Source organism: Myripristis murdjan, chromosome 4 (genome assembly GCF_902150065.1).
Source record: "Myripristis murdjan chromosome 4, fMyrMur1.1, whole genome shotgun sequence".
In the NCBI taxonomy this organism is placed as follows: Eukaryota; Metazoa; Chordata; class Actinopteri; order Holocentriformes; family Holocentridae; genus Myripristis; species Myripristis murdjan.
This window is the reverse complement of record NC_043983.1, coordinates 20,731,171-20,747,191: the sequence shown is the minus strand read 5'-3', so window position 1 is coordinate 20,747,191 and position 16,021 is coordinate 20,731,171. Positions and strand designations below refer to the sequence as shown.

Below are 16,021 nucleotides of genomic sequence, written 5' to 3'. Positions count from 1 at the left end.
ACCTGCTTGGAGGCAGGTACACATCTTGTCACAGCACTAGTGATTTTCAGGTAGCTTTTAGACCTATTTGATTATCTTTGAATCATTAACAAGAATTTCTTTTGAAAAATAGGTAAATACAGTCAAGAGATAAACTCAAATGAAAAACAGATTGTCATTTGAAGCTGTTACAAAAGATAACAAGTACATGACTTCACTGATTTACAAAGTGTGATGCCAGTATGTAAGCACATTAATACCTCACTAACTGGACTCTTAACATAGGCCAGTTTCTGTGTTAATAAGTGATGTCTTAAATCTCATTGTGCATATTAATTCTGTTATGAAGCTGTGTGTCTCAAAACAAAACTTACAAGTATAAATACACTATATAGACAAATGTATTGGGTCACATCTCTTAATCATCAAATTCAGGTGTTTCAGTCAGTCCAGCATGCCACGCAGTCTGCCTTTACAAACATTTGTGAAAGAATGGGTCATTCTAAAGAGCTTGCAAGCAGCTGCTCAGTCATGGGAACCCATGCCTTGAAGCTCCCGGCTCACAGTTTTTGTGCTGATGTTAATGCCAGAGGAGGTTTGGAGCTCTCCAGTTACTGAGTCAGCAGATTGTTGGCCACTTTTACACACTATGCACCTCAGCACTCAGTGACCCCGCTCTGTAACTTTACGTGGTCTGCCATTTAGTGGCTGAGTTGCTGTGGTTCCCTTCTAGAATGGAGATATGAGCCAGGCCCTCTCGTCCAACATCAGTGTCTGACCTCACAAAAGTTCTTCTGGATGAATGGACAAAAATTCCCACAGACACACCCCAAAATCTTGTAGAGAGCCTTCCCAGAAGAGTGGAAGTTGTTCGACAACTTCTGCAAAGCAGGGACCAACTCCATATTAATGGCTATGGATTTAGAATGGGATGTCATAAAAACTCCTGTAGGTGTAATGTGTAATGTGTACTACTTTTGTATTTATGTTTTTTGTCCATATGTCTGTTTGATTTGGATGAGTTTCTTTTATTGGAAACCAACGCCAAGGAACCAGTCATATTCAAGCTGGAATATGTCTTAGTGTTAGTAAGAAGCATGAGCTGTGTGTAAACGTAAGTGTTAATAAACATTTTCTGTCAAATAGCCATTCTTATAAATAGCATGAATACTTCAATCTTTCTTTTCAACAATAATAATGCTTTCTTGCTGATTAATAATTTTCACAATTTTACCTTAAATGAATATTCATTTTGTGAATACAGACCATAAAGTAAGACAGCTAGAAGTGATATTCAATCCTAATCATAATTATCAATATAAATGCACATGCAGAGCCTAAGTAACTGCATATTTCCAAAGAGCAAAAATGAGTCTGACCCCAGTCCAAATTTCATTTAGACAGCATTTAAATCCTTGTGTGAAATTTTTGAATCTATTTTAAAAAATCTAAACTGGAAAGTGTATTGTGGTCTGGCATGCTTTTGGCAGCCTGAAATGTAGACTTGTATCCTCATGGCTTTGGGAACTGAGTTTCCAGCCAGCATGTCCTGCTCAGACTTGGCCCCTGCAGACTAATGGTAAAAGGAGAAGGCACCTGCCGTGTTGTCACTTTCTCTACGCAAAGTGAGAAGCCCCATTTGGAATTCCAGTCATTCCTTCACAAGACTCATCTGATGTGTCATTTAGTTGTTTTTTAATCATTGCAGTGGTGTGTATACATGAACACATTCCTATTAATGCTGCCTTAATCATTAGGCTGTAACACTGAGAAAATATATACAATAAAATGCCACAGATAAAACGTTTAATTACTATATTCCATGTGAACCAGTACAGAGCAAAAAAAAACATATACTGCAATACATAAAGCATAAAGCTATATGAGATACAAATATAAAAAATCATTTATAAATGAAGACACATATCCATTGTGGCTAAGGATATTGATCAACTTGATCAGGCAGGAATTTTACAAAAATACCCTTTTAAGAAATATTATATATATTATTTACTATATATTTTATAGTGGACTTTTTTGTAGCTGAGATTTGTCATACCCTAGCTTTCAATTGTCTCTGGAAAATATTTATTTAAGGACGTTCAAAGCAGTCACTTCCCATATTAATAAACTGCACATGTCATCAGCATGTAGGAGTTGATCCAGTGAGTGTGTGTGTGTAGGGAGGGAGGCTCAGTTAATGCCTTGGCTGGCTGCCTGCCTGGCAGAGGTCTATCCCAACACTCTTAACCCCCCTCCTCTCACAATATGATATAATCAATAAGAGGATACACCTTTCCATTTTTCCTGTGTATGTTTCTTGTTTCGTTCAACGTGCATGGTTTGTAATTGAAAATAAAACTATGTGGTTTTAGAGATGGAAAAAATACCTTTATAAGTCTGTAAAACAATGTTAATTTTGTTCTATAAATTATCATAAAATATGAATTCACTTTGGACTGAATCTTGTTTTTGCTTCTGAATGCATGCTTAGGTGATAAATTGTGCTCCCAGTTATCCACTATGAGGAAATATGTTTTAAGATTTTAAAAAAGCAGCACTGTAACGAGTTGGATGGTGTACCCCTTGTAAATAGCTGATGGATATTCTCTTACAGCATGCAATGCGGATCATTTTTATAGCTCATTTTCAGAGATCATGCGAGTCAGATGACATAATTAGCTGGTGGTAAACAGTGTCCAGTAGTAAAGTTTGCCTTGGCGTTGTTGGCATCAGTGGATCAGGTTAAATCCCTTGCATACACCAGCAAATCAAGTTAATTCAAATATCCCTACCCCTGACCATCTCCTGCATGCAATGCTTATTTCCTGTCATCAGCCCTTATGAAACACGCTTCAGCTGTTAAGTTCCTGCTATTTGAGTAACTCTGCTGGTCTCTCCTGTGGATTTCTGTAAATAACATGCTGCATGATAGACAAGCTGTGGGAGGTTAACAGGGCATCCAAAAAAAGAAAGGTGGGTGGTGGCATGGGTATCGAGCCCCTTCATGATCAGGTTCAGCACTTCACAACAGCCGCCATAAATCCCCTGCGAATACAAGGTATTGTGATATCCCCGCTTTGCTGGGCGATGATTGTGACAGAGGTGATCCTGTAAAAGCAAAAGCGATTTACACATAATTACTGTCCAGCCCTTTACATTTTTTCATGTGGTGCAGTGATATTTATCTTTATGAAATCCATTTTACCTGCGATACACTGTTGGTGTCGACAGGGCGCCTACCCGAGCTGCTGGCCTATGTCCAAGACACAGATATATATAGAAAACTGTAACGTGTTTGTGTGGTTTGGGGTGGAGAAAATGCCAGTGTTAACAGCACACCCAGGTTGATGCAACAAATCTGAGTTAATTAAAATCTATAATTAAATGTGCTGCTTCTTTTGTCCCCGCAAACATGATGCACCCCTAGACATGGGTAAAAATGGGTCTGGTGGTCTATATGATTAAAATAATAGAGCGAGCTTCAATTTATGACTGTTTTTTGATCAAAATATATTACTGGACACATTGAATACTGTCTAAATGACAGTGTCGACTGAGGTCAGAGCAGCGAACAAAAGACACTCCACACAACCACAGAGGTTCAGATCCCGCAGAAAGGTCAGTAACCCCAGAAATACCACATGACAAAGACGGATTGCACCTTTGCATAATATTTGTCACTTGCATTATTGAAATCTATTTAAAAACAAAGAAAGACTGAACAACACTGACTAAGAACCACAATTTCCTCTGAGGGACTGTCTCATAACTCACCCGCTTTCCTTGAAAAAGGATTGATCCCAGCAGGCGAGGGCTGGGATGGAAACATAGCAGGAGATCCCATGGCAGGTGGGGGAGGGGAGGAGAGTGCAGTTGTAGGTACTGGCATCTGAGAAAAAAAAAAAAAAAAGTTCCTTCACCTAAGACAGAAAACATAAAATTAACAAGACTGAACAGAGTATATTGACATATTTCTTACTGTCTGTGGTGTGTTGGCTTGCTCTGAACTCTCCTTTACTTCATCTTTGGGCTTTGATTTGAACCATCCACTAAACCACCCTGTCTTGGTACTCTGCACAAACAACACAGAGGGAGAAAGAGATTGAGAAGCATGTAAAATCACAAAGCACAAAAAGTCCTGCAGCACAAAAAGTTGTGGTTTAAAGACACATGCTCCATTCACCTGTTTTGGTGTGATGTTGGCCGGTTCTGGGACCGTCTGCTGACTTTGCACAGCATTCATCTGAGCCTCCATCTCCAATGGCACAAACAGAAAACAACAGAGATCCAAGTCATATTTGGGAAAATTTCAATGGTAAAATGGAATTGCTACACTGAATTTGCCAAGAACGTTGCTTAGAACTGAATTTGCTTAGAACACCAAATCCTATTGAATTTTTTAGCAATAAATCTAAATTTAGCAATAAATTGCTATGCATCTTAAGGGAAATATAGGCAATGGAGCACTTCAGCCTATCTGTGACTGGGACAGTTCAGGCCCATGACTATAGCAGCCTCCTGTACTGGTGTCATTCAGCCTCCAGAATTTCTGGATTGGCAAGAAGACAAAAAGAAATGTGGATGTTTTTCCACTGCAGTGTAGAAATGAGAAATGTGATGACATAAAAGCGGGGCGGGGGGGTCACCATATTTATGTCTCGATTCAAGAGTACAGAACATTACAAACATCTCTCACCGGGTTTATTCCAGAGGAAGACTCAACACCTGCAGGAATAAGAAAATCACAGTATTACACACAACCTGACCCTACATAGTAATAGTACACTAAGGAATAAATAAAGGAATCAATGTTTTAATTCTTGGTGATGTAAAATCAGGGTTCATTGCTTACCCTCGGTTACTGAAGGGTGATCATTCAAATATGAATAAGTGGAGGCAGTGACTTCATTGCTATCCGTGTTATGATAACTTAGGTCTTGGCTGCTAGCCACTGGGAGTACTGGAGGGGCATAAACCACTGTTTGTGGTGGGAGAGAGGTAGCCTGTGACCTAAACATATCAACATGGAGAAATGAGTGTCATTAACAGCGTGCCAGGACTGTGTTTTCATACATGCACTAATCATTTTCATGTCATTCAGTCTTTTGCAGATGATAAAGCATGCATTTTCTGCTACCGGTTCTGTGCTCCCATGACATCCCATGACAATCCGGTCATTTGCTCATTTTCTCCTCCAACCTGAGGCCAAAGAGTTTCTTGATCTTCAGTATTTCTGTAATAAAGCAGTTCAGGCTCTGGACTCTGGGCATCAGCCTTTAGATCATCCAAATCAGATTCTGCAGAAATATCAAAGCACAAGAAAAATCCTTCAGTTGGGCATGTCAAATGTGCAAGTCATGTCAGATGTGCAAGAAAGCAAAAGCACAAAACACTGTTCTCTAGGGCCAGCCAGACCACCACACACAGTGCATCATTAGACATCATGACCCAAGACTAAAGATTACCTGAACAGCCTTTATTATCCCCAGGGGCCAAAGCACTTTCCTCAGGAGGCGGCTGGTACGGTTCAATACTGCTGTAACTCCCCATCTGAGCAAAAAAAAGTCTGCACTTTTACACTTGCACTAAAATATACTTTGCCACAGCCAAAAGCAATTTCAGAACTGGAAACTGTTTTAAATATAATATGACCATTGACTACTTTCTGCAGCTTTGCAGTACTGTAAAAAAAAAAAAAAAAAAAAATCTCCCCCTTTTCTTGAATTTAGAGGAAAATTCTGTTGGTGGGATAGTCACACTTTTTCCAAGTGTGATTATTTTGTTTCCACAATTTTCTTGATGGTAGTGGGCTGATCTGAAGTATTCTGCCTTTTGACAGCATAGTTGATCCTTGATACATCCTTGAAGTGAAACTACATCGGAAGCAAGTGAGATTATCTTATCCATCTGGCAGATTTCTTCACTTGTTTTCAGAAAAAAAAAAAAGACTTTAAAGTGACTCTTTGGACTTTTACCCATATATTCCAATGGGTACCCATACATTGAAAAAAAAATCTCCACTGTAACAAGTCATCTAATATTGAGTTTTGATAGTTTGGATTCTTACCCATATAGTGGTATAGTGGTATAGCAGTGTATTAGACGCATGAAGTGCGACACATTAACTCTTTCCCTGTCACAAGAATGAGGGAGTCAAAGAGCTATTCTCCTTCAAAATTACTGAAGTAGATGCAGACCTGAAAACAACAGGATTTTGAGCAGCAACACAAAACTGAAAAATTATTTTAAAGGATGCACAACAATCCACTTTGCTGTAGGTTCACTTTCAACGCTCTCCATGTAGGTTGAATATGTGACTGGCACGCCACTGCATGGTGACACTGTGGCAGTACTACAGCAGAAAATAGTTTCACCGTTTTGGAAACCAGCTGGCTGAAGAAAGCTTTGAAAGTGAAGCAACTACAAACCTGAGTGTGCATCCTTCATTCATTTTGGAGTGCACTCCAAGTGCAGCTGTCATTCTTGTGGAAAGGAGGGAGTTAATGGACCGAACTTGTTAGATGCATTACAATCACACAGACTGACCAATATGGCTAAGAACCCGAACTTCAAGACTGAATAATGAATGACATAATAATAATTACTTGTTACAATGGAGATTTGTTTCATTGTAGTCGCACAACCACTTCCAATGACTGTTAATATTAGCCATCCATCAAAGATAATCTCTCATTTTTTTCACTAAGTTATACTTAAATGTTTACGTTGTATCCCTAGCATTTTAAACACAGATCGAGGTGAACATTATGCGGACCCGAAGTCACGGCGAGGCAGACTCTTGAGTGGTCACCTGTAGACTGTGATGCCTTAAGCGCAGATGTTTCAGCCAGTCAGGGTCCTGTCCATCCCCACTGCCCCCTGCTTCACTGAACTGGCCCTCGGAGTGTCTCAGCCTCTCTGCCAGCTGAGGAGATACATATGCTGAGATAACATCCATACAGCACATCCTGTACTGTATTTCACTTCACACATGCTGGGCTGGAAATACACCCATGTGTAAGATGTAGCAGCTACATTACATGTGTGAGCATGTGAATGCACCTGCTTGTGTGTTAATGTAATTGAGGATGATACCTTAATAACCTCTCCAGTGAGCACGAGGAACGGCTCCCTCTGTCTGAGAATTGCCTGTGCTACCACCTCACAGTAGTGGAAGGCTTGAGATGCAAGCCCACAGTCCAGAAGTCTGCTGGCATACAGGAACTTATACACCTGAATAACAACACAAATAAAAACATTATTTTTATAGCAACTAAAACGCTAAAGCATTAAGCAGTTACTTCTCCAACACTGCTGGTCCCATTGGTGGGTTTATCATTACAAATACATGCTGTGCAGCCAAGCTTTGATCAAAACAACAGAACTTTCTTTTAAATTCTACTAGAGATACCACAGTTTCCAAACATACCAAATATGTCCTTCTGAATTACGGAAAAATGTATATATCATGATGCATGAGGCATCTAGATATTTTCTATTTAATGTAATGGTGCAGCCATAAAACAATGGCATCTTGGGTTTGAATATTTCATTCAGTGTCAGCATGATGTACCTTCACTTGTCATACAACATGGGAAAGAAAACAAGTCTAATTTGGAAGCCGTTTGAGGGGAAATCTGAGGGACAATCAGAGTTCAAGGGATTAAGAATGCAAAGGCGTCTATCATTCTTACTTTAAAACTGATGCAAAGGAGAATGGCAATAATTTCAAGGTTTTGGAAAAAGGTAATGAGTTCAAATTGAGCATGTGCTCCAGTACATACCTGAAAAGAGGGGATTGAGAAGGATTTCCCGCCAAGCGTCTGGCAGTATTCAAACAACTCAGTGCACTGGATAGCAGAGTTTTTGGCAAAATCGAAGAAAGGGAGCCTAAAGGGATAGAGAGAGAGAGATGAGACATGTTGAAGATAAATATAAGATGATGATAAAGAATTTTGGGAAACAATAATCCCTTTTCATTCCTTTTATTTCTATGCCTCTTAAATAAATGGTTGCCTTCAGCTGTGAATCAAGTTGCTGTTCTCAATCCTACATTTTCACAAGAAGCATCAAGACTGTTGAGTGGAATCAAGATGCAACACAGCTCACCTGTGGCTGCTGCCCAGAAGCACCAATCTCTCCGCCTTTTGTGTGAATATGCCAAAGGGAGCATAGGCTGTCAGGTAGCACACATGGGCGGCATGTATAAGGCCCCTGGAAGCTGGGAAAAAGCAACACAAAACATCAATTAACGTGTCAATGAAAAACCAGTATTAAAATCTGTCAGTAAGTTCATACCTAGTGTGTCCCCCATGGTGATGATAGCCCGTTGCTGCAGGGCAGGATCTCCTGTCTCATTGGAGAGCATAACAGCTAGGTGGGGCTTCCAGTCTCCCCATTTCTCATTTCCACAGCACTGGACACAGAATATCACATTCAAATGAAACCAGCTAGGGTAATATGAGTGAGGGTTTAGTCAGTGTTTGTGGCCTTGTGTTACCGTGGCTACAGCAGGGACTCTACCAGAGAGCAACTGGAAGAGGGTCTGGAGGGGGTCGTTGGCTGTTAGCTGGCCTGTAAACCTGCAGGCAGAAACACCGCATCATGGCACAGCTCAGAAAACACAGAGCTCTACAGGCAGCGCTGCATATTACGAGTAGGAGTGCGGCAAAAAACAAACACCGCAGCTTGAAGGCATCTTGCTTCCTATCAAGTGCAGCTGATATGCCACCCTTGCTATTTCCCAGCCCTCCCCCAGGCATTCCTCAATCCTGTGGCCCCCTCTTGAGTGGCCTGGACATATGGGACATATTGCTGAGGATGCCAAAATAGACTGTAAATGGATTAGGTTACGCGATATCTAGTTTACTAAGTCTGTGGCTCAACGATACAGTGTAAATATCTTCCTGTGTCAATCACCGTGCCTTTCACACAGCAAAAGCATCATTTTGGAAATATGTCATACTGCACATGCCAGAGTCATATTCACAGTAATAAACATAGTTAAATCGAAGTCAAGGCCAGATGATTTACACCCTGCAAAACAGTGCTAATGGTTTTTCTAATGTACTGTTGAGTCTACACATGCAAGCTTCAATAACCCGGGGGCAAAACAAACAATGGAAACCACTGGGCAGAAGTAACTGACCTTATTGTTTTAATTGCTTTTATAAAATAGTTTTAATTTACCACGTTTGATTTATCCATGTTTTAATCTTTTTATATGTACTGTGCACTACAAGGGGCTCTGTAATTTCATTGTCTTGAACAATGACAAATTAAGCTCTATCTATCTATCTATCTATCTATCTATCTATCTATCTATCTATCTATCTATCTATCTATCTATCTATCTATCTAAGAAGTAGTGATGGCATTCTGTGATCTCACAGAAGAAATGTATTGTCATTGATTAATTAATACAAAGGTTGCACATTGGCTATCTTGCAAATGACTGATAAAATATGTCAAAATATAGGCCTATCAGATATCAAAAACAGTTTCAAACAGCACTGACCAGGCCCAGGGCTCTGGTGTGTACAGTGGATTCAGTGCTAGTACAGGCATCCTCTAAACCAGCACCAGTTGTCAGAGTGTGGAAGGCGGCTGTATCCACAAATGGATCCACTCTGAAAGGCAGCCTAACGTGGAATAAGGCAGAGATCACACTGGGAGGCAGCAGAGGCAGTGGCATAAGTCCCATTGTTTTCTATGGCTTCAGAGCAGTATGTTTTTTTTTCCTGTTTTTTCTCTATTTATTTCAAATCAAAAACTTGATATCAACTTAAATTCATACACAAGTTCAATAGCTAAACACACAGGAAAGGTAAAGACATAACAAAAGCAATAACTATTTGAATCGAGTTTATTTCCTTAGATGATTATATCAAGACATACCCAAAAACATGACATTCAAGTTAGTTAAAATTCACTACATTTATTTGCTGTAAATTGCTTTTTTTAATCTTATGCTAAAATATCTATATATCTTGATAGATGTTCTAATCCCAAAAGTCATTTCAAACACTATGAAAGGATAAATGTTAACTTAGCACTTTGTTCCCTTGCATGCCACTTCCTTGAATGAGTATGTGTTGCCACCACATGTGATGTTTCGGGTACAAGCCCTTCTTCTGACATGTCTGATTTTTTTTTTTTTTTTTTAAAATTAGATTTGATGGACAATTTTCAGTTTAGGACCCAGATTTACGCTTTTGGACATGCATGCTGTTCATCTGCATGTATAAAATGAAAGACATAGCCCTCACCAATTTGTACTCTGATGCCCCATGTGCATCAGAGTACAAATTGGTGTACTCTGATGCACTGATGTACTCTCATGAATTGCTGGAAGAAGTGATTTTCTGTGCACCATAATGTCCAAACAGATTCCATATCCAGCAGCTGTCTTGTTACTTGGTGACAGCTCAAACCTGGAGCCAGCCTGGAACTCGGTGTCAGACAGTGACATCTCAGGTTGCCAAGAGGCTAACAGCCCACTGATGGACATCTCTGAATGTACAGAGATGATATAGCCAACATGGAGAGCTGGGCATCTAATTTACACCATGCTGAACCTGATAATATGTCGTGCTGGGATCATTCTATAATTAATCTTAAATCCCTAGGTACATTGTCCATCTATGGGGTCCTGGAAGAGGGACGGTGGATGGGGGCCAGGATGCGGGTCCAAGACTGGGCAACAGGGGAATGGGTTCATAGGACATAGGGAGTTAGGGACACGTTATACAGTATGTGTGCTGTCTCATTTATTTATTTAATCTGACCTGGGGGGAAATGACAACTGAGCTGATGACTTTATTTACAGTATAATGTGTTATTATTTAAAATCTCATTCTTGATCTGTCTTGTTTCCGCTCTCCCCTGCCAAATGAACTTAAAACCACAGGCTTTACAAGTCTTTTAGAAGTAGTTGTCTGACTCTTCATGCCTAAGTCTTGACTGTAGCCCTATGATGTACAGTATCACTGTCTCTGATTGATTTTCTCGTCATTAAATAGTCTCAACAAGTATTCCACACAGGAAAACATCGGAAACAATATTAGTTTCCTCTTCCATGGAAATGAAAGCATCATCATTCCCATTAAAAATGTGATGAAACATTTCTAAAATACAAACAAATTGCCATCAAAAAATATCTGCAATTAACATGATGATTTTGTCAGTCATACAAATTAAAGATCAAACATACTGGGGTAATTCATGTGTACTGGAACATGCACATGTAGTGAAAATACTGCCCACATGTTTCATGTGGACCTTAGGTATCTAAGTTTAGTAAGAGGTGTAATTTCTTCACAAATTACCACTTGCCTGTAGACCTGAACAGGACTGTGTGCCCTTTTTCTTGCAGCTGTCATGTCTTAGACGACCTTGTGTTAACTCACCTGTTCAGTACAGTGGTATAAGACCTGTTGTCCATCTTGCTAGCCAGGAAAAGTGCATGACCCCACAGGCCGCTGCTCATGGCCGACTCCAAGGCCTCCTTAGAAATCACATAGGGGGCAGAGAGGGAACACAGAGTCAGATCAGGGCACAGCAAGATGATATCCATGACATGACCTTTAACTACAGGATCAGTTGTAGCTTTAATACAAAACTCCACCTCTCTTTAATATTAATATAAAATGTAATAAAATGAAATGTAATATTATTTTACTTGGTGAATGGCCAATGATCAATGCCTCATGACAATGAGGTGGACATCCCCTTGGCTGACATTCTTAAAAATGTTAATCCGCTAAAACTGTTTAATAAACCCATTTTGAGTTCAGTGATCTGTAGCAGGATTTTTACAGCCTGAAATGGCTTAAAAAAATGTGTCCGTTTAAAGAAAATTATGGTCGCACTTTTCTGTGCTGGTCCTCAGTTACAAGTTGGCTGGCTGCTGCCTGATAGAGAGCAGCAGAGGATAAGAAGAAGCCAGCCACAATATTGCTTGCCAGCTATCTTTTATTACTTGGGAGAAAGTTGCTATTTTTATGCATATGTGTGTTCAGTGAAGAAAGCAAAGGATAGCAAAGTCAAGCTATTTACTCCTGTCTCTGCAGTGGCCTCTGCTGCTCTGGCGTGGAGTGATACAGGAAATGTAGAAATTACGAGAAATCGTTAACAGGAAAAGTACAGTCATAAACAGTAATCTGAGCAAAACTATCACCCGTGTGCACTCAGTAATCGCGTGTGCATTTTCATTTTGGCAAGTGATTTCTCTGCGCATCAGCCTCTTAAACCTTCTCTGAGTGGATTAAGGTGTTTATTTTGAAAAATGTTAACCAGAGGAAAGCGCTTCTGGAGCATACAGCCAGTATGCAGTACTCAGTAACAATTAAACAAAGGTAGCACCACTAGTGTCCTGCATAACCAAGTTGAAGGTAAGTGAAATAATATCAAATTTTTCAAAATGGGTGAACTATCCCTTTAATAATCAGTGGTTGAAACCTTCTTTCTTCCAGCCAGGAGCAGTTTAGTATAACTCTGCAGGGCCTGCTCTGAAGTCTCAGTGCTGGAGCTGGTTGGACCCCCGGTCAGCAGGTCTTCGCCCCTGCAGGGCTGTGTCTCAGGCATCGGCCTGTCGCTGAAATCAATGAGCGTGGCAGCATCTGCATCCAAAGCTCCATGTGGATGTGAGTCCTGGACCAGCAGCTCTGCGATATCTGACCCAACTATTTGCTTAATCCACAAAAACATTATGATATTACTTTCAGAGAGAAACATGAGATAATACATTTGATAGCTATTTCATGGCAAGCCAAAGTCATATTATTTTTAAATATTAGATCACGCAGACATGATCAACTTACTCCATTCTGTCTGCACAGCAGTATCAGCAGGTTCCACAAGAGCGCAGCAGAGCTCTTGTCTTGTAGTTGGTCATCTCTCATGCAGTCTCCTGCCCTCTGGTGGGCAAACTCAATGGCATCTATTTTGTGCAAGCCTTCCCTTCAAAAAGGGGAAAAACAATAAGGGGGATTGTTCTAATATTGAATTTGGAAATTAACCCACAGGGCTAATAAAAAATCAGTTTTGAAACACAATTGCATAAGTACTTTTGAAAAGATTATTCCATCATGTATCATTTTGGTTGTCATAGCAGTCAGTGAAGGCAAGCAACTGGAGATAGTGGAAGTAATATAGTCAGCTGTCTGCTTTCTATATTATATTTAAAGAGGCAAAAGCCAAGGCCTAAGAAACCAGAACTATGATTAAAGAGCATACAAATATTAAAATAATTATATTGGAAAATACAGAAAGTGCTCAGAAATTGTGATGTGTTTAACATGGTTTTGTTAACCTAAAGCTGAGGGTGAATGACCTAAAAGTGAAAAGGAAACTGACTCAGAATTAGGATGTTCATATTACGCAGTTTTGAATGACTGCAAAATGGCGCTAACATGTTACAGTGCTCATGAACATGCACAATCTGGCGTCACTCAATGGACTTTAGGGACACTCATGATATGGCGTATAACAGTGTTCCCCAACCCAGTCTTCAAGATCACCCTGTCCTGCAGGTTTTGGTTTCAGCTTTACTCTTGCAAACATGACCCAATTAAGGCCTATACACCTTCATGCATGCCCTGTTCAGGTGATTCAACCAATCAGCATAAAGCCCTTAAATAGATCAGGTGTGAATGAGAAAGAGTATGTTGTTGATGTTTGGAGATTCTGAAGAAAATGGCAAAGCAATACCTTGTTAATGGTCCAGGGAACTTTCTCATCTCCAGTTGATCCTGTGTCTCACCAAGAATGACCTATATGCAGAAATAAAGATTATCACACTGACAAAAAAACTCCTGGAGTTTTAGAAAGAGAAATAAAAGTGGTTCCCCAGAAAGTCTCCTAATGCTGATATCACCACAGGCTTATCTTCAACCTACTTCCAAACTGTGGATTTCCAGCTGGCTAGTGTTCTCCTGTGAGGAAAAGCCCGGAGTGACCCGGATCAGCTGGCCTGCTGGCCCAAAGCTGACAACAGGATGAGGGATTGTGTATTTCATGGGAGCTGTCATCTGATGCGCTGACACAGGTACATGATCTGAGGAGATATGAAACACAGAAGATTAAGTATCACTAATCAGACATTACCACGACAATGATCCTTCAACAAAACACATCTTTGATAGCACAAATGAATAAACACTCATTAACTGTATGCCTACCTGCATCAGATATGGCATGAATGGACTGTGGGGCAGCGTCACTATGCTCAGCTCCATTAATGTACTGACTCAGCTCATAGCTGCTAGAAGAGAGCCCTGAGTTTTTGGAGCTTGCGAGGTTCCCGGGGCAATAAGAGGAAACCTCTTCATTATCTCTGGAGGGAGTATCCTGATAGTCACTGAGGTAGTGTTGTGTGCTGTCTCTCTGTTGGTCATACCTAAAAGAATTAAAGTAACACAATTGAGTTTCAAACTATACCTCTTTATGTGCAGGTCAAAAACACGACTTGTCAATAAGGATGTCACCAAAATAAATAAAAACGGCACCATGCAGATTAACACTTTAAAAACCCCTTCAGCTGCACTGTTCCAATTGGTGGGTTCATCATTGTAAATGCATGCTGCACCGCTGAGCTTTGTTAAAACCCACAGAAGTTAATTTTAAATTCTAGTGAAGTTCCTAATGATCCCAAAGACACCAAAAATCTTTCCGAATTACAGGGAAATTTGTATAAAATGATGCACAAGACACCTAAATATTTTGATGTAATGTTGTAACCACAAAACAATGGTATCTTGGGTTTGAAAATTTGCAATGTAGCTTCAATGGACTGCTGCACACAAATAATACATATGTAATACAAGAAATGCAGTCTGGCAGTTCACCTGTACTCCTCTGTGTAGGAGTTCCCTGAAGGCTCCTGCTCGTATGGTCTTTCATGATAACGGTCCGATCTCCACGAGTCTTGGGGAATCCACTGGCCAGCATCTGAATGATCATCAATGGCAGAAAGTGCTATAGTGTTTTCTTTAAGACGTAGGGTGTAGTACAGTGGTAATAAAAGCTTTGTTTGTTGTATTAATACCAGTGTCACCGTACCTGCGTGCCCATACTGTCCTCTGTAATACTCATGGTCATAATAACCATAATTCTCCCTGTATTCCCTGTGGCCGTGGGGTGGATAGTCGTACCCATGCCTGAAAGCAACAAGTGTACCCTTTTGTTTGCCTGCTTGATATACTATATATTGTATCACATAATGACATGATTCAATGTACAAAATATTAGGGGCATCTTCCTGCACAGAATTTTTGCACCCTTTTGCACAACCCATATCTCAGTAACCTAGTCTAAACGCCTAAAAAACTTTCACTACCTCATGTGATACTCTTCATCTAAATCTCCTGCTTTTGAAAAAGATTTATAAAAGGGGAAATCAATGAGACATAAACACTTTTACCTAAATTTACCTCATCAGTGTGGAAAGAGTACATGTCCTTCATGGTTTGAACAATCACTGTTTAATAAGTGTGTGTTCTATGCAACACGTGTTAAACTACATGTATCTGTTGTCAGTCATTCAATCAAACACACACAGACACACACGCCAGCTTTAATTTTCCTAGATAATATTGCAGACCATTTGTTATAAACTTGAAATCCAACTGGTTTTGCTTAGATGTGGAGGGCTGCATGACTGTACACACCTGGACTGAGGTCTTGAGTGCTCTGCTCGGCCATAGCCATAAGCATACTGCTGGCTGCTGTAAGAGCCGGGTGTGTGGTCCGGTCTTGCAGCAGGCCCGGTGTAGTAGGTCCTGTAGCGTGCATCTGCATGAGCCCACTGCCTCTCCTTCTCCCTGGGGTCAGGTGGGGGGAAGTTCTGGTCCCTGTCCCGGTACCTGTAGCTGTCCTCTCGGTCTCTCCCTCTGCGGGAGTGACGGCCAGACTCCGGCCAGTGGTGACCTCTGGGATCCATATGCTGGTCCCACTCTCCCTTCACACTTACCTCTAACTCACTTTACTGTCTGAGACCATGTAAATTACACATTTGCAATTCTATTTCTAGGAGCACAAT

At 40.4% G+C, this 16,021-nt stretch overlaps 1 protein-coding gene across 1 annotated transcript; it reads right to left on the bottom strand.

Annotated features, from left to right (window-relative positions):
• Positions 1–1,817: 1,817 nt before the first annotated feature.
• Positions 1,818–15,922, bottom strand: sec16b (SEC16 homolog B, endoplasmic reticulum export factor). The gene is made up of 24 exons (XM_030049836.1): positions 15,651–15,922; positions 15,043–15,140; positions 14,829–14,931; positions 14,163–14,380; positions 13,881–14,038; positions 13,693–13,754; positions 12,804–12,942; positions 12,442–12,672; positions 11,391–11,488; positions 8,483–8,564; positions 8,281–8,398; positions 8,092–8,203; positions 7,767–7,872; positions 7,078–7,215; positions 6,794–6,907; positions 5,448–5,532; positions 5,120–5,279; positions 4,835–4,992; positions 4,679–4,707; positions 4,166–4,237; positions 3,962–4,054; positions 3,757–3,871; positions 3,188–3,235; positions 1,818–3,090 (listed from the first exon to the last, which is right to left on the bottom strand). Exons 1-23 carry the CDS (start codon positions 15,920–15,922, stop codon positions 3,219–3,221), a joined length of 2,778 nt encoding a protein of 925 aa, XP_029905696.1. The 3' UTR covers positions 1,818–3,090; positions 3,188–3,218.
• Positions 15,923–16,021: the final 99 nt, after the last annotated feature.